This window comes from Xenopus tropicalis, chromosome 5 (assembly GCF_000004195.4).
Source record: "Xenopus tropicalis strain Nigerian chromosome 5, UCB_Xtro_10.0, whole genome shotgun sequence".
In the NCBI taxonomy this organism is placed as follows: Eukaryota; Metazoa; Chordata; class Amphibia; order Anura; family Pipidae; genus Xenopus; species Xenopus tropicalis.
In genome coordinates, this window is record NC_030681.2 from 72,106,075 (window position 1) to 72,125,494 (window position 19,420).

Here is a 19,420-nt window from a genome sequence, read left to right on the forward strand (position 1 = left end):
GGGCTGTGGCAGACGGGGAGACTAGTCTCCCCGAAATACCATCCCACCGGCGAGTTTGGGCAGGTTTGAAAATATGGTCAGATAAAGATCACATCAGTACATTGGTATGGATCTTGTCTGATGGGTCTCCATAAGCTCCAATAGATATTAGCCTGATTGGGCCCAGATCCTATGTGAAGCAGTTCTTGCCAGTTAGATCCATGTTGTCCTTCTTTCATTCCCCCCCCCCCCCCTACTATGGTCTAAATCCAAATTCTCCCCATATAAACATATACTGTATGTGCCTCATTGCATCTGGAATGCTTAAATGCCAACTTTGGATGTCAAATAGAACAGTGTTGACCTAGAAATCCTTTCCTGTCCTGGCTACATAATACCTTATACACAAAGCTTGCCATTCTAAATTAATCGCCTAGTCTCCTTTGGAGTAGGGAAGCCACAGCTTGGCAAGAGTAGACTATGCACTAAGGAAGGGATGTCAGTGAATCATTTATGTGTCGTTTTTAAGAAAGTAACATAAAACAGATACTATATTACTGATGTGGAAAAATATTGTTCAGAAACAACCAGTCATTGAATTCAGAAATGTACTGAGATTCAAAGAAAGACCTGGCATTTTAAGCACACAGAGACACCACCAGCCCCCCTCATGCCCAATGAATAGGGATTGTCTATGGGATCTTACAGCAGCCCCACTGGTATTTGCCAGAATCCATAGATTGTCTGACTGAATTCAGTATTTTACTTTCTGTATGATCCTTACTACCCCTAAGCAGACTATGTCCCTGATTTGGCTAAACATTTCAACACATTTTATCTAGAGAAAATCAGTTTTTGCATCTGCAAAGTGTGTTACTGGAATGCAGAGCGGAAAACAGACTTCCCAAATAGGAAAGATTATGTTTATGTTCTTATGGCGGGTACAGATAATTACTGCTGTACACCTATTTACATTTAAGTACTGATTTCACTTTTCTAAACGGATTAATATATACACAAGACAAATACTCTTTCTGAACTTACTGGAACAGACACCTATATTTAGAAAGCTGGCGATGAAAACTGTGCTTCCCTCAAGTGAGTTTACAAAGGCCACTTAAATCAGTTGTGGGTGTTCACAAACGTTTATTGGCTTGTAACTTTGCGGTTTTGGCAACATTCCCATTTTAAAAGAAAGAGTTGTAAATCACATCCTATGTATGTTAGGATATGTTTGTGTACGACTGTCAGGCAGGGAGTAAGAAATAAACCAGCTTTCCGAAAAAAAGGATCAGTGACCACGTGGCAAAAGAACCAAATCCATTTACGAATGAACATGAGGTACCGTGTATCTGGTTCTACTGAATAAGCAAAGGAACCTGCATATATTCTTTGTACACTTTATGTATACTTTGAAATTCAACAGTAAGCTAACAGTTTGCAGTGTCTGAACCAATTTCATGTTGTTTTTTGCCTTGGTTTGCTAAATTTTTTTAATCAGTGTTCTAATATACACTGATAAAAAAAAAAAATAATAATTTGCTTTAAAGCTATTTGAAAATGTAATTGCAATGAATCAACCAGACAGATACTGGCTTCGACAGTAGTTACATTTACAAATATCTTTAAAACCATCATCAAATTGTAATTAACATTGTGGGAAGTTGCTAAGAGTTACATTTTCTTTCACTATGCAAAACAAAACAGTTTTTAGATGGAGGACCCCTTAAAATCCCCATTCCTCTGTTCATCTCTCCTCTTTGCCTCAGTCAGAAGGTCACCAAAGTCTTCTAAGATAATAAGTTTAAATCCACACAGTTTAACAAAATTTTGTATAAAGTTGTGATTTTGGTACTTAGATGTGAAAATAAAGAGGCACAAAGGATCGGGTGGAACTTCTTCTTAGGCTAATGGCATTCAGGAAATTTTGTCCACTATGCAGTAAGCCATGTGTGCAAAAACACTCAAATATTTTATATGACCTTCCAAATGTCCCATGTACCATACACCTAATATTTCAGCTCAGTGTTTCACCTATATTAGCCACCTATATTAGCCATTAGCACTCTCGCTTGCACTGCTCACTGCCCAGGTTGTATTCTTTGTTTTTACCTAAGTAGTACAGACGTTTAACACTTTCCTGCAGCTGCTTACATATGAGCTAACTCCCTCAAGACCTATTTTTGAACTTCCACTTAGTTAAAAAATATACCATTTAGAAAACAAAATGGCTAACATAATATTATTATAGTTAACTATAACAGAAAGTAGTGTAGAAGCAAAAGACAGAACTTTGTCACAATGACACACATTACTAGAAAAATATAATTTTATGAAAATGGCTTATTTAGATGAAGCAGGGTTTTATATATGGGCTGTTTCATGCTGTACATCTTTCTAGAGAACAACATTGTTATAGTTTTCCTTTAACAAGTTGGCAACTCGCTGGCCCATGTACCTAGGGCTGTATTTGTATCTAGGGTGGCAGCTTCTCGGCCCATGAGTGCCTATATACAAGATTTTTCTTACAAAGAAAAAAAAATCCCCCAACCTCTGCCGCGGAGTCCTTAAAAAGATCCAGCAACAGAGCTAGGGTATGATGAGGGCCATGACACATAACGTCACTTCAGCAACGTAGGGGCACATTTTGGTAGTGTATGCACGAAAATAACAACATACCTAATATTTGACTGTAAAAGTTGAAAAATCTAGGTGGACCACAAATTTATTGGATTATGACAAAAGAGCAGATGTTGGCAACAAAAGCAAAATGGCACTCAGAGCTGCAAACTAGGGAACAAGCCCTTTAAAAAGTTTTATTGCGGAGGTGCAACGTTTCGGGGCAGAATAACCCCTTTATCAAGCAAAAGAGCAGATGTTACCATGAAACCTGCTTCAAGTTCTACTCCATCCACAGTTCTGATGAACCAGCCCAAAGCAAAAACATTTTGACTGACCAGAAACTCTGTAATTAACTGTGCTGCTACATTTCCAGCAGGAGCAGTGAAATCCACAACTTACCTTGTATCTATAGATTGTTTGAGATTAGTACTTATAATCTAATTTATAATTATATTTAAATATACTGGTAGATTGTTAAGCTGTATAAAAAAATAAAGCACAGCATCAAAATTTAGGCAATTAGAATTCTGGATCAAATATTTTTTATTTACAGCTGCCTTTATAGTGGGTACAAAATTATTAAATCCCCCCCCCTCAAAAAAAAAAGTTTGGTCAAAGTAATTAGAATATCTAAAGATTTATTTTAAAACCGTATTTACAAAAAGAAATAAAACTATAATTTGTACAGAAGTTGTCGAGTGCAATTAAAGCATATATATATTGGTGTACAAACATAAAGGTCACATTTGTATTTTTGAACTGTAACCATACCAGAGCCCTAAAAATGTAAACACAAAAATGGTGTTGTCTTTAAGATATAAACACAGAAAATGTTTGACAGCATGTAACAGCACAAACTGAAAAATACATGTAAAGCGTTGTTTTTAAACTTTGTAATGGATTGGTTGTGGAAACCGAACATATAATGGTTCAAATAATATTTATGATATTGCTTGGAAGGAGTTAAGAAAACATCAGGAAATAAATTGCTGCTGAGATTGAAATACTACCGGCAAGTCAAAACAGCCAGTGGCTGCACAGTGCAGGCTCTCATAGGGTTACAATTTGTACCTCTGAGCTGCCAAATACTAACATTGTGAATTCAACTGAAGCAAAACTACCAAAAGTCACCTTATTTTGAGGCAAACAAATGGGCATACTGAGCTGACCAGACTGGAAAGGCATGATGCTGCCTGACTTTACTCCTAACAAAATAAATATGCACCCTTACTCTTACAATTAAAAGTGAAAGAACCTGCTTTCAATTTGTAAAGGCCAACAATTGACTGATATAGAAGTAAAGCCTATTAGGGGGCCATGGCAATGTTACATCAGATATTGTAATTGCTTATGTCCTCTCAAAAAGAGCCATAAAATGCAAGATGATAAATATAGCCATATTGCATTCATGTGAGAGAGAAATGTACCACAGAAGCTAGGCAAATGGTAAAATGTGTCTTCTAGGGCATACCTGTCTGCAGACAGAAGTGCCCTTCTGTATTTGCTGCATTTCCCATTTAACTTAAAAAGGCTGCTGAAAAAGAACAGTGTTGCGTCTTGAGAGAATAACATCACTCAAGTATCATACATTTTTGCTCTTAAAGGCAGTTATTTAATATACAGGTACTATATGTTTTGGGGCCATAATAAAAGAAAACAATGATGTCACCTATAGATGTCATTGAGTTCCTGAGCAGTCTGGGAAGCATAAATCTGGCCTCCAGTTTGACAGCCCTGCTTCAAAGCTTACCAGTTACTGGTCTTAATTAAAAAGAACAAATAATCATTATCAAATAATCAAACATATACAGTAGATAAACAAGTGTTAAAACTTACCATAGACATTTCAAATCACCACACATTTAGAATAGTTTTTATCATTAAAAACAATCTCTCCTATGACTTTTCTGCACATATTTCTACTTTTGTTCAAAAGGACGAACCTTTAATATGCAATTGCTGTCCTAGGATGCATCCCTTTTAAAAGAATGCAAGGAGAGATCCTCTGCCGAATGTTGCCTAGTTGTCACATAAACATGTCCAGTTGTGTGCTTGACTCCCAAAAGTTTCTAAAACTCAGTGCCCCCCCAACAACAAACAGCCTAGGTCTTGATGAGCCCACTTGGATGACTTAACTCTGCCACACTTATCAGAGTGAGGCAAATGGCAGAGCCCTCTGCCTTGCCATGCACAGTAAAGGTTAGGGGAAAACAACACAGATACAAACTGCTCATAAAAAGATCATCTGCATAAACAAGGAGACTATGGAATAAAATACAGAAGTAAAAAATAAACCAGCATCAATAAATAACTAAAGGAGAGGCTGAACCTTTAACAGTACAAGTCATCAAAATAATTCTTTCAACTGTCATTACACATAAAAGCAGCAGCAGATTTCTACATGGCTTCTACTTGTCTATCATTGAAGCCAGATGTAAATATACCCTATTAACAAGATGTGTTAATCTTCTTTTTGTTGTCCTTAATGGCTAGTATTGTACAAAAGCAAAGTTAATTTAGTATTGTACAAAAGCAAAGCTAATTTAGTGCCATCCACAGAATGCAAGAGCAAATGCACCATGTTTTTGGCTACTATAGGTACTGAAGCAAGAAATATGCCAGCTCCTATCTACAAGCATAAAACCAAATATGCACACAAGCTGCACGCTTATACTCTACCATCCTATTTAAGAAACAAAAAGAATTTAAAAGAATTAAGGTAAGCCAAGTTAAAACCAGTCAACTTGTGTCATTTTAGACTTGCTGCCTACTTTGTTACTTTGCAACCTATTAAATACCCACCAGTGTATGACATAGGTGACAGACAAAATAAGGCAGATATTTTTAAAAATAAAACTTACATTCTTTTTTGTTTGTTGAAATAATCATAAATTACCAACAGCATTGAACTCTTTTATGATAAAAGTCTTTGTAGTAGCTCAGAATTGCGCTACATTTAATGGTATACATGGGGTCTGGGTTTCACCAAAACTTGTTTTCCGTCTTGCAGTGCCTGTGGTCGCTTTCCAATGGGCTTTAAAAGGTGCCGCCCAAACTGAAGATTAAAGAAAACAATAGGTTGTTAATAATGATGTACAGCAAAATATAAAGTTCTGCAAACTCAATTAAATTGTTTGAATTAATTTTACATATTTGGAAAGTGAGAAATACAGCTGATCTTTTGAAAAGATGCATAAATATGTAGAAAATACCAGATTAAATGCACAATGATACACAGTTTTAGAGATGCCTTGTAGAGATGCGTAGGTGTGAACAACTTATGTTTCTAGTATTTGCATACACATAATAATAAGCAATAACAATTTGCTTGTTAAAGGATGTGTAAATGCTAAAATATTGGGCTTCTGCTAACAAAACAGTCACAACAAAGGAGGAAGTTAAATACTGGTAAGACCTTCTCCACACAACTGTCCTGAGGAGCCATTTAGTAAAACAAAAACAAAAAAAAAAAAAACTAAATATTTTTATTTAAAATATGTACCTTAAAAGGTTTTGTAAACAATTTGCTTAAGCACTTTACCCAAATGTTCAAAAATCCATCGTTAGGAGTTATATTATCAAAGCAACAATGATCAATAACATTTTTCAAAGCTGATTCAAGATTATTCTCCAATTAGCATCCTGCCTGCATTGTGGACACTAGCTTCAAATTATTTATTTCTGCAATCCAGCTTGCTAGAGCCGAACATCTAAATAAAGCTAGGTCTGCCATATAGTATAGTGTTGAAATGATAAGCCAAAAGCTAGCCTCCCTCGGTTACATAAAAAAAAAAAAAAAAAAAGAATGCTAAAGGGAACAGTGGGAGAGATTGATGGAGGGTTTGCATCCCTTTAAGAGACAACATTTAAAAGTAGTTTTTGTGTAGTTTTTTTGTGTACACATGAACATGCATTTTTACAATAACATTTTCCATTGTTGTGCTTGTTTTTATTTGATATTTGAGGCAAGAGTTACAAATGTAATAGGAAAAGTCATTCTATACCTGTGGAATTTCAGGACTGGAGAAAGGAGATTCTTCCTGTGAAATGTTCTCCTTATCAAATGAGTCATTTTTGAGTCTATGAGCAAATTTCTGCTTTAAGGCATTGGCAATAATAGCTGCTGGATCGTCTAAGGAACGCCTCTTTTTGTCTTTTCTTGTTAGGGGTGTTCCGCCAGGGGACCTGAAGGGAAAAGGGTTTCAGATGCTCATGTTTTTTTGTGGAAAAATAAAATAAAAGAATAAAGCAGAGGATGTATCAACAAAAGACATGAATGACACACTCACCCAGCAAAACAAGCAAAATATACTATAGGGCAGATTTATCAAACTGTGAAATTAGCACTGACCACAGTTAGATTCCACTGCTGTTCATTCAATTGTATTGGATTTTTAAAGTTGTACTTATCAATAGGTGAATGTTAGAGTTCACCATTTGATAAATGATAAATAAACCCATATAAATGGAGTGGGTGTTTTTCATTGTTTAAGCTAGGTTCCAGAGTACATGCTTCCTACATTGCAACAAGTTTGGGGAGCACTCTTTTACTATGCATGGGCCATTATGAAGGCAGAGCACGAGACTACAGAACGGGTTTGCCAAGAGGAGAATGTATGAACATTACTGGACTGCTCCAAACCCTGACCTTAAAAGGAGAAGGAAAGTCATTTTGGTATTTTACTGCCAATAGATTTGCCACATTAGTGCCACCTAGAACACTATATTTATTCTGTAGATAACTTTACTATACCTAAGTAAAGAGCCCTAGAAGCATTTAGGAAAGAGTAAATATTAGATAAATATAAAAACTGCACAGGAAAGTTGGTACCACACAACAGGAAAAGCAGATTCGGTGTAAAAGACGATGACAGACTTACCTCTCTACAGCACGCAGTCTAACAGAATTCATGCCTTTCAGTACATCCATCATACTGGGCGGGTTATTTGTATTATCTACCATTGCCCTCTCTCTTGGGCTTCGCTTGTGAACTCCCTTGCGTTTTTTTATAAGTTCTATTGCAGATTCGCCAGAATTTACTTTTGCAGGAGGAGGTGGAGGAGGTGGTGGTGGAGGTGGCGGGGGTGCTGGGGTTACAGGCTGCAGTATCTGACCCGAAAGTGGAGTAGAAGTTAAAGATGGCTGGGGATAATCAGGAGTGGGACTGCCAAATGAAGAAAGGGTTTCAGAACCTAAAATAGAATAAATGTATTATAATATCAATATTTTAAGCATTCCTTGATTTCATAAATAAGACTGAAAAAAAATTGTGCCTGGACTTAAAGCAATAAAAAAAATAATATTTTGCCATTATGAGTAGCTACTACTGTAGCATTCTATCCCCCATATGTAATAAAAAGGCACTAAGTTTGCCCAGGAACAGTAACCCATAGCAATCAATAAGATATTTGCTTTTAAACCAGTGACCAATAAATTCTAGTTGCTGATTGGTTGCTATGAGTTACTGCTCCTGGGAAAACTTAGTGCCTTTTATTACACAACCCCACAAGTCTCAGAAGCACCATACTATAGCTTATGCTAGATACAAAGACATTTGGTCAAAATATATCCAGCTGGAATATCAAAAGTGTAAAAACATGCATGGTAGTAACTGTAAAGCTAATTAGCCTGTAAAATGAAGCACTCCTTTTAGTGCTTTGGGTAGTCCCTTAAATATATAGCACTCTATACAAGAAGGCACATAGATGAAAACATTTTCCATATTGCTACAATTATGATATACACCTTAGGGTTTGGGTTTTTTAGTATTTGTCAGAATCTTTTCTGAAGAATTCAGTATTCAGCAAATCTCTTATACATAGCCAAGTAGCAATTTCACCTTTCACCTTTTGTTGGTTTGAAGCAGCACAGGATTTTAGAAAAAAAATAGTGTTTTCTTCCATTTTAAAGACAATGCACTATTTAAGGAGAGCTCATTATTACCAATAGTAATAATAATAAAAGCAATGTCTAATATGTCCTGCCCTTCCCAAAACTGGTTCCTCCACCCAAAAAAAGGAAGGACCCCTTTACAGTGGACATACAAAGGCTGTTCCTATAAGCATTGCTATCCAACATTTTTTCATACAGTGGGAAGTTTATATGAACTATAACATATTCAAGGGCAAGATTAGATAATGGCATACAAAAGTCCATAGAGCTCTTCAGCCGACTCTACTAGGTATGTAACTTTTAGTGATGTCTTGTGTGTAATACTGCATCAGGGGCATGATAAAGTATTTGGTTATTTGGTATTAGGTAGTTTACTGCTGAGAGATGTGAGGTGAATATTATATATAGTGCCCAACTGGGGAAATATGGGTAATATTCTTGAGGGCGTGATGAAAATAGAAATATCTTCCATTCAATAGACTGTTTAGAAAATGCATGTGGACAGGAGGCAAACTAATACAACATGAATCTAGAGTAGTGGTGCTTTAAAACAAATCTACAGATTACAAACAATATATAATGAAAATAATTAAGTATGGCTTACAGGACTGCATGGATTTGTTTTCTTGTACAGCAACAATTGCAGCGATTTGTGCCCTTAGCTGCAACAGTTCATCTTCTAGGGCGGCAATTTTCTGAATAGCATTTTCACTTGAGGGGACACTTTTATCTGGCACTCTATTTAATATCATGGGCTCCCAACTCAGATTTCTCTTGAAAGATGGTGCTATAGACTTTATTTCTCTACTTCGGTTTCCTGGTAGATCATGCCTGGTAGAGAAAAGTAAAAGTATTAAAGGAGAAGGAAAGGTGAAGACTAAGTAAGCTTTATCAGAAAGGTCTATGTAAATACAGCCATAAGCACTCACAGAAACGCTGAACTGAGTTCTCTGTCAAAAGCAACAGGATTTGTTGTCTCTTTGTTTTCCTGTGTCAGAGTCTGTGCAGCTCTCTCCTCTCTCCTGTTCCCCCCTCCCTTAAGAATGCTAAGTACTCCCCCCCCCTTAGGAATGCAGATCTGAGCCAATCGGCAGGAAGCTTCCTCATAGTCTTACAAACTAAGCATGCACACCGGTCTTGCTCTTGGTGCAGGAGCAAGGCATTATGGGAATTTTCTTTACAGAGCTCAGTGGTTTTTTTTTCCAATGAGGCTTCTAATCATCTGAACGGGAGAAATATAGGGAGACTTAAGGGCACTATTGAGAGAACTGAAGGTATGTCTGCAGCTTGAGGTTAACTCTTTATTAGCCTTTCCTTCTCCTTTAATATATAAAAGAAAAGAATCATGCCAATACTTACTACAGTAATAGGTGGTTAGGAATTTTAATATCATGTCCAGTACCAACAATAGATTGCATATATAAAGGATACATACAGTATATTATATATTACAGCAGGGAGAATTAGTATTGAACACGTCAACATTTTTCTCAGTAAATATATTTCTAATGGGGCTATTGACAGGAAATTTACACCAGATGTTGGTAACAACCCAAGTAATCCACATGTACAAAGAAATAATAAAAAAAGTCTTTAAATTAAGTTATGTGTAAAAGTGGAATGACAAAGGGAATAAGTATTGAAAACATGATGAAAATGAGGCGCAAATAGGCATGGAAAGCCAAGACACCTGCTGAAATCTGTCAGTATTTAGAAAACAATCCTGCCCCCTATCAGTGCAAATTAATATCAGCTGGTTTATTCCTACGTAATGGCCTATAAAAACGTTTTTCATTACCAAGGTACCACACAAGAAGCATCTGATGGGTAAAAGCAAAGAGCTCTCTTAAGACCTTTGTAACATACTGATGGCATTGGTTACAGACGTATTTCTAAGCTTCTGAATGTTCCATGACCACCATTGGGGCCATCCATAATCTGGAAGTTGAACGAAAATAATTTCACCCTAAACCGACCACGACCAGATGCTCCTCGCAAGATTTCTGACAGAGGAGTCAAAAGAATAATCAGAAGAGTTGTCCAAGAGCCAAGGATCACTCAAGAAGAGCTTCAGAAAGACCTTGAATTAGCAGGTACAGTTGTTTCAAAGAAAACAATAAGTAATGCACTCAACCAGCATGGCCTCTATGCACGATCACCACACAAGACTGCACTGCAGAAGAAAAAGCATGTTGAAGCTTATTTAAAATTTGCTGGACAACATTTGGACAAGCCAATGAAATTCTGAGAGAATATAGTCTGGTCAGATGAGACCAAAATTGGATACCAACATTTAAGTTTGGAGGTGAGAACATCTTGGCGTGGGGGCGTTTTTCAGCATATGGTACTGGCAGACAACATATATTTGAAGGAATAATTAATGGAGAAATGTACCGGGGCATTCTTGATAAGAATCTGCTGCCATCAACCAGGATGCTGAAGATGAAACCAGGGTGGACATTTCAGCAAGACAATGATCCCAAGCACACAGCCAAGGAAACTTTATATTGGTTTCAGAGAAAGAAAATAAAGCTGCTAGAATGGCCCAGTCAATCACCCGAGTTGAGTCCAATTGAAAATCTATGGAAAGAACTGAAGATCAGAGTTCATAGCAAAAGCCCCCAAAATCTTCAAGATTTGAAGTTTGTGGAAGAATGGGCCAAAATCACACCTGAACAATGCATGCAACTAGTTTCTCTATACAGGGGGCACCTTGAAGCTGTCATTACCAACAAAGGCTTTTCTACTTCGTATTAAATACATTTCAGTAAAAATGTTGACAAGTTCAATACTTATTTTTCCTGCTGTAACTTTATGGACTTTTGTTTTGATTTCTTTGTATGTGTGGATTACTTGGGTTGTTTATATATACACACACACATTTTATATATATATATATATATATATATATATATATATATATATATATATATATATACACACACACACACGTATGTATATATATATATATATAATATATATATATATTTATTTATATTTATTACACACACACACTATGATATAATTTTTTGTCCTAAATATGTAAAATAGCAGATAATGACATTAAAAATTATAGACAGCACTGTCCTTATACCTTTACCTAAATCTGGTGTAAGAGTAAACATCATCGTCTGTCAAACAATTAACATCACCCAGTGATGGAATCCCAGGCCTGCATACTGCTCCATCGCTCTTTCCTTCTACTGCATAAGGCCCTGTGACATGCTGCAGAAATAGAGCAAATTAACTTTTTTTCTCCATTTTAAATATTCATTAAAAGTATTTTTATAACTGTCGAAGCTCTTTACTTCATATTTTCATGGGAAAACAATCATGGGAATAAAATAAAAGTAAGCTGATAATACACCAATTTGATATCTTAAAATCGTGTAATGCCCTTGCTCTCTAGTGTGCCACTTTTGTCTGGCACAAATTAATTACACTTTCATTATTAGGTGCAAAGTTTTGCATCTGCTAATAACATACCTTAAGATAGTACTGTCCAGCAGGCGGCACAGGCAGCATAGGGCGGCAGAGTACGACACACACAGGCACGGTAGGGCAGGCAGAGTACAGCACACACAGGCACGGTAGGGCAGGCAGAGCACGGCACACACAGGCAGTATACTGCCTGCCCTATGCTTCCTGAGTGTGCCATACTCTGCCTGCCCTATGCTGCCTGTGTGTGCCATACTCTGCCTGCCCTATGCTGCCTGTGGGAGGTGAACCAGGCAGGGGTTTGTTCTGAGAGTTTGTTAGCATTTGGAAATAGTTATTATATGGTTCCCAAGTTGTGTAATTATATGCTGGGGGTTGCTGTGCTATCCACAGAGGAGGAGGAGGCATATTGATATAAGGGTATGTCTTAATATAACATAATATATTGTTTTATGTATGAATGAAGTGTGATACCCTACAGTGAGCACCAACCATCTGGGTTTTTACTGCACTACCACCATTGATGTTGGTATGGTCTTAAAAGGAGAAGGAAAGTCATTTTGGCATTTTACTGCCAATAGAATCGCCACATTAGTGCCACCTACAAAGCTATATTTACTCTGCAGAAAGCATTACCATACCTGAGTAAAGAGCCCTAGAAGCTTTTTATGTTTGTTTAGGTTGCAGCTGCCATTTTAGCTTGGTCTTCTTAGCTTCCTGCTTGCAGTCTATAGCCCTTATAGCTCAGATGATACATTCCCAAGGGTGGGGGTAAGTTTTGTGAAGTCTTATGGGAGGGGGAGCAGGAGACGGGAGAGAACTGCACAGACTCCGGTCCTGGGAATGAAGGATTTTTCTGAGAGAGGAAGTCAGATACCCTTTCTCAGATGCAGCTTTTCTGAGAAAACTTACTTAGTTTTTATCTTCTCCTTTAAAAGCTCTAGTAATAACACTGAAGTAGGTGCAATTTAAAAAAGGGGAGTGGTCAAAACTGGTTTCCACTATCGTCCCTCCACCACGTAGGCCAGAAAAATTCCAGCCCTCGGTACCACAGAAGTTGGACAGCACTGCCTCAAGTAATACGTGACACCTGGCTTATTTAACTTCAGAGAACCTGTGAAAGTAAGGTGCATACAGAGCCATATACTAATCACCTGGCAGGTAAAGTACAGGGCTCCCTTGTGCTCAGGAGCTCTGTAGCTGAAACAGTGCAAGCACCATTTGTATTACAGCCTTATAGCAAAAATATTAGGCATCACCCAGTTATCAAATCATCAGACTGTGCTCCTTTTTGGTTCTTGCATGGTGGATAATTAGCTTCAATTTCACAGTTTGCCTTGTTCAGGGCCAGGGCACATGAAGCGTTGGATCTGCTAGTTCCTCTTGTGTGCAGGCACACGCAGAAGAGCAAAGGATGGACTGAAAACAAGAAAGCAGGCATTTTCAGGCCAACCTCCACTATGTTGCATGTGCCAGCACTCAAGCGGAAGTTGTACTTCTCTCAGAAAGAAAAAATGCAGGCTGAGAGCAGCAGAGCCGTTGTGCCCTCAGCCTTAGTTTAAGAAATACCAACCATAGATAGATAGATATTTTTTGTGATTAAAACAATAGGCAAAAAATTATATATAATATATATTTATATATATATATATATATATATATATATTATATTTATTATGTAGCTGTATAGTATATCAAATTGTCTGCACTCCCTTTAAAGGAGAAAGAAATGTAAAAACTAAGTAAGCTTTATCAGAAAGGTCTATGTAAATACAGCCATAAGCACTCACAGAAACGGTGCACTGACTTCTCTGAAAAAAGATTAGTATTGTGTCTAATTCCTGTGCCAGAGACACGCAGCTTTCTGTTCTCTGCTCTATCCTGCTCCCCCCTCCCACAAGAATGCTAAGAACTCACTCCCCCCCCCTTAGAAATGTGGCTCTCAGCCAATCAGCACGAAGCTGACTCATATGGGCACATTTACTTATTCACGAACGCTCCGAGCGTTCATTCGATCGGTCCAGTCGTATGTTCCGCGATTTTTTCAATGCTTGCGCAACTTTCGTGAAAAAAATCGGATCGGTTTTTTCGCTGTTTACAATCGTAAAATTCTTCCTGTTTGGCTTCAGATCTTCTGAACAGGTGAAATATGGGGAGACTTAAGGGCACTATTGAGACAACTGAAGGTATGCCTGCAGCTTGAGATTAACTCTTTACTAGCCTTTCCTTCTCCTTTAAACATCAAAACTCTCACTCACATGGTTGGGTGCTGCATATAGTTGTATTAGATATCTCTCACCAAAAGTACTGCACACTCCATTAATGTCCACTTCAATTTATTGCATTATAAAAATACATCACATCAACGTTTCGGTCCTGGTCTGGAACCTTAATCAAGCTGTTACACACAATAAAATACCTATAAAGGGTGGAGTTCCTTATATGTGTAACAAAAGCCCCACCCACACAGGTGAGCACCAGTGAACATGCCCCATCAGGCTAAACCAAAAAATACACCCACTATAGACCGGTGACCAAACATCACAAATACAAAACTAAATCAAAATGTCAGAAAAAGTTCAAAACTGTTAAAAAACTTAGCAAAGTAAATATTCACAAATATACCAATATCCATATGTCAGGGCTTGATACTACACAGTAAAAAATTGCATCACACTCTATCTTACAGATAATCAAGTATATCATGTGTGTAGTAGTACATGTGATATGATGCCTAATCTTATATCTCTGTCCAGTCCTTGGATGGGTGAACCTGGTAACCGGTGTCATGTATTGACACGATGTACAGGTTGGGCATCTAAAACATCCCGGTTCATTAGTCGGTAGCCACGTTTTAACCACCGATGCTAATGTATAACATTTAACCAGATCACTCACTACTAACAGATCTCTTAGACTCCTGCCTCTGCGATATCCCATAACTGGGGGGGTTAGGGCATAATTTCCCCAAAGTATCATCAGCTTTAATCGTATACGTAATATACGATTACGAATGGATGTGCACAGATCAGCCATCAATACTGCTTTCCGGGACAATAAGTCCTCTAAACCGGTGACTAAGCACTTTTTGGAAGTGGGTCACCGACTACCAACCTTTAAATACATCGCCATTGAGTGTGATGCAATTTTGTACTGTGTAGTATCAAGCCCTGACATATGGATATTGGTATATTTGTGAATATATACTTTGATAAGTTTTTTATCAGTTTTGAACTTTTTCTGACATTTTTATTTAGTTTTGTATTTGTGATGTTTGGTCACAGGTCTATAGTGGGGGTATTTTTTTGGTTTAGCCTGATGGGGCATGTTCACTGGTGCTCACCTGTGTGGGTGGGGCTTTTGTTACCTATAAAGGGTGGAGTTCCTTATATGTGTATTTTACCGTGTGTAACAGCTTGATTAAGGTTCCAGACCAGGACCGAAACATTAATGTATTTTTATAATGCAATAAATTGAAGTGGACATTAATAGAGTGCGCAGTACTTTCGGTGAGAGAGATATATAAAGTTCAGCACAAACCCTATCCATTACACTTAGGGATTTGATTCCCGCAGTTAAACCTGGTCTACCATGGGGGATAAATCTCCTCTTAATGCTTTCCATCCAGCAATAAATTGAATTGCCGATGGCAAAACATTAGTGCTTTGTTTTCTGGAGTCACCTGAAACCTCCTCGAGAGCAACAAATTTTCATCTGTGCCATCACCCATATGGTGGTTTCATTTTCATCATATTCCATTAAATTTGTCATTTATCCTACAGTATATAAACCCTTTGTAGAAAAACAAGCTAAATATCCACTGGTCAATTTACTAAATCAATGCCTCTGTAAGAGTTTGGTTTAAAAGGTATTAACCTGGAAGAAGGGTCTTGGGGGAGGAGCCAATGGCAGTAAAGTTCCAATCACCCGAACCGCACTGCGAGTCCAGCCATATTCTTTACACTCCAATCTTTCTATAACCTTAATCAGATAATAAAAGAAATACATAGTTAATTTTTTTTCTATTTCTATCCAGGGGAAGGACAAATAAGTTTAAACAAATTCAGCTTACAAAATAAATTTCTATACCCAAGCTACCTCCTCCAAAATTCCCTACACAATATATCTGATGTACCATATTCTAGGCTGCAAAAAACTAAGCCTTAAGGTGGCATACACAGGCCAAAGAAAGCAGTTTATAGGTCTGCATGTGGGGCATAAATTGAGCACATACTGACCAGCAGGATTGAAAATTCTACTGGGTGAGTGTAGTGTGTTTACACTGTCCTCATCAACAGGCTTCCCTATGGTCTAATGGTTGGCCTATGAGCTGCACGATTAGACATGTAGCATGGGTGGCCAAAATCAGCAGAAATCACAGGACTTTGAGTGGATCTCAAAGCCTATGGCAAGCTTATATCAGATGGGGAGACTACCAACATAATATGATGTTAGCCTTTCTGCATTTTCCCCCTAACCAAGTGACTTTCTGTGAAAAAATGCATTTTAACAGTTTACATTTTAAATTGTATTGCATTACCTGCAAATTAATTCCTGGTAAAACTGAAGGGAGATGGTTCATTAGAGCACGGAGAAAATATTGCCTGTTGGCATAGTTTTCCCATATTGGAACAAGCTGAAAAACACAAGGATAGGCATTGGAATACCATTTCCACTTTTTCACTGCATCCTGTGGAATAAATATATACATTTTCTTACCCTATCAACTGGAATACCTAGATATTCCATCAGTTCCCGCAGGAGCTCCAACAGTAAAGACATTGATACACCTTGGATATAATTCACCACATTGAGCACCCAAATTTTCTCCAAGACTTGTAGGAGTTAATTCACCTAAAATACAACAGAGGAATATGATTTCTTAGCTAAACACGTAGAAAGCAATCAACATCTTGTGATTATTTAAAAAAATTAAAGATGGTCATAGATGGGCAGATAAAAAGCTGGAGGGGCTGAGTTGGCAATATACTATCCTAAAGCTGGCAATGCACAGTAAGATTGCCTCATTTGGCTTTCCCCTGATATTCCCACCTAAGGTGGGCAATGTTGGAGTAATCCATTTGGCCATTGAGCCAAACGATCGAATTACAATGATGGGAATAGGAGCTGGTCTCCAAACCAATGGGAAAATCAAACCAGCCTAATTTTTGGCCAGATATTAATCAGACAGGTTTGGGAAATCATTTATTTTTGCTAATTTCCTGCAGTAAATGCAATAAAGCTGAGAAATTGTAATGTTTGTTGAGGCACTTTGGCTGATTTCGACCATCTAGGCGTGTATTCCAGGTCGGGTGGCCATTATATGTACAAATCTACAAATTTAGTTTTTGGATTGATATTTTCTACTGAGCTTCAGATAAGACATAACTGTATAAGGGCAAAGGTCACATGTATCGTAGATTAGGTGGATCTACGCTCTACTTCGCTGCATGTGCCTGCACTAAGGGGGATACTGTAGTTTTCAGTGCAGGCACACGGTCAGCATAGGAAAGTGGATCCCCATCTCTCGGCCTGATGGAAAAACTCAGGGCTGAGAGAAGTGGATCTACACTACATGTGACCTTGCCCTAAATTATAGCTTGTGCAAAAAAAAAAAAGCCCTTCAAAAAGTGAAAGTATATATAAATTAAGTAAATGTAAAAATATGCTAAAATTTATGTTAGCAGAGTCTTTTTGAAAATACTGCTGTAATCTCCTGTGTTCAGCAACTAATGCAATGAGGTTCTACTACTCAGTGTTCATGTTTACCTTCTCAGAATCCTCTCAGTTACCTTCCTCATTACCAGTTTGGCATGTGTGCATGAAGCAAGGCACTACCACTGCAGAGAGGTGCTTTACATCTGTGAAAGGATGAAAATACAAAATGGGGTCACACACACAATAAACAAGGATGCAAGTAATTTTTACTGCATATGGCAGACATGCACAAAAAAAAAAAAAAACACAGCAACCCCCCTCCCTCCAACCATGCTTAGGTGCATTACCCCCTCAGCCCTATAATATTACCCTGAATTATCTATCAATGAATACGACGGTTAGATCGGAGTCTCTCAAATAAAAAGCTGTACTATGCAACTTCAATTCCTGTTTTGTCCAAGAGGGAGAGCAGTGCTGACCAACTGTTTCCATATACTTGGTCAATAATGTACAAATCAATAAGTTCGGAGATGTTATTATAATAAAATAATAACATCCTGAGAAGTCAATACAGCTCCTGAGAAATCTTGGTGGGACTAATCTCTTCGAGGGCTACATCTAGCCCACAGGCCTATAGATGGCCTGTCCTGTATTAGAGAATTTATCACTCAAAATAAGCACAAATTTACATATTTTAATTGTATCATTATAAGTTAGGTAATTTGGTTACATAGAGATGTACAAATTGCATTAATGGGACCGATTAGTTTAATGCTGTCATTGCAATGAACAGATAGGGAGCTGACAATCAACCAATTTTTAGTTTTGGGTAAAAACTTTGGTTGGGTTGGTTGTGGTGACTGGTGTTGACCATAGATACCAAGGAAGGGCTTCTATTTACTCCTGAACACCTTTGTTTTTGCTTTATCCAAAACTTAGACATGAAATGCCTGTGTCTTGTAAGTTATATAAAATTTCTCATTTCTGTGTTCTGTATATAAACCCAGTTTATTAGATATTAATCAGCTGTTTTTAAACCTGTACTATCTATAGCAGTGTTCCCCAACCAGTGGCTCATGAGCAACATGTTGCTCCCCAACCCCTTGGATGTTGCTCTCAGTGGCCTCAAAGCAGGGGCTTATTTTAAAATTTCTGGTAAGGAGGCAAATTTTGATTGCATAAAAACCAAGTATAATGCCAAACAGAGCCTTCTGTAGGCTGTCTGTCCATATAGGGGCTATTAAGTAGCCAATGATAGTTCTTATTGGCACCCCCAGGAACCTTTTCCATGCTTGGGTTGCTCCCCAACACTTTTTCCATTTAATTGTGGCTCATGGGTATAAAAGGTTGGGGATCCCTGATCTATAGCATACCACCTACAATAACAAATACTGTATGGATCTGGTTTCCCAAACCCTGTGCAGTAACAGTGCCACTGTTCCTCCTACCAATACACTGTAACCACATTCCAGTTTGCAAATCATTTCCGTAGCCTCCTCTTATTCTCTGTGAATCCGTTTGGCAGGAATTCACTTCTATTCTATTTCCCAAGGATTTTACGACCTTAGACTACAATATACTGCGCTGACTGAAGAAAAGATACAGAACCCTGCTGAGTGCAGATATGTAAAGCGACGTCTTGCACGTACGTCACCAAAGGGTCGGGGTTTACGGTCTCGGTAAATACCCGATGCCACGGCGACTACAATACTCACCAATAAATGCCCGTGTTCCCGCAGAAAGCGTGCACCTCTGACTTCCCAGTGCCGAGCGCAGCTAAGCCAGCAGCAGGAAGCAGAACTTGCAGGGTACATTGGGTGCGACACATTC

General features: G+C 37.9%; 1 protein-coding gene across 1 annotated transcript; it reads right to left on the reverse strand.

The window, feature by feature from the left end:
* Window positions 1-3,222: 3,222 nt before the first annotated feature.
* On the reverse strand, window positions 3,223-19,407 carry mtfr2 (mitochondrial fission regulator 2). Its single transcript, NM_001079009.1, has 10 exons — window positions 19,306-19,407; window positions 17,702-17,793; window positions 16,652-16,786; window positions 16,473-16,568; window positions 15,809-15,913; window positions 11,595-11,719; window positions 9,099-9,325; window positions 7,482-7,794; window positions 6,606-6,786; window positions 3,223-5,656 (listed from the first exon to the last, which is right to left on the reverse strand). The coding sequence occupies exons 3-10, from the start codon at window positions 16,712-16,714 to the stop codon at window positions 5,558-5,560; spliced, it is 1,209 nt and encodes a 402-aa protein (NP_001072477.1). The 5' UTR covers window positions 16,715-16,786; window positions 17,702-17,793; window positions 19,306-19,407; the 3' UTR covers window positions 3,223-5,557.
* Between the last annotated feature and the right edge of the window lie 13 nt (window positions 19,408-19,420).

Excerpts from the sequence above, each read along its gene's own strand:
- mtfr2 (NM_001079009.1), bottom strand. The coding sequence starts at position 16,714 with ATGTCTTTACTGTTGGAGCTCCTGCGGGAACTGATGGAATATCTAGGT. Across the intron at positions 15,914-16,472 it reads TACCAGGAATTAATTTGCAG|GTTATAGAAAGATTGGAGTG; the intron begins GTAATGCAATAC and ends TATCTGATTAAG. Across the intron at positions 5,657-6,605 it reads CCAGTCCTGAAATTCCACAG|TTTGGGCGGCACCTTTTAAA; the intron begins GTATAGAATGAC and ends TTTAATCTTCAG.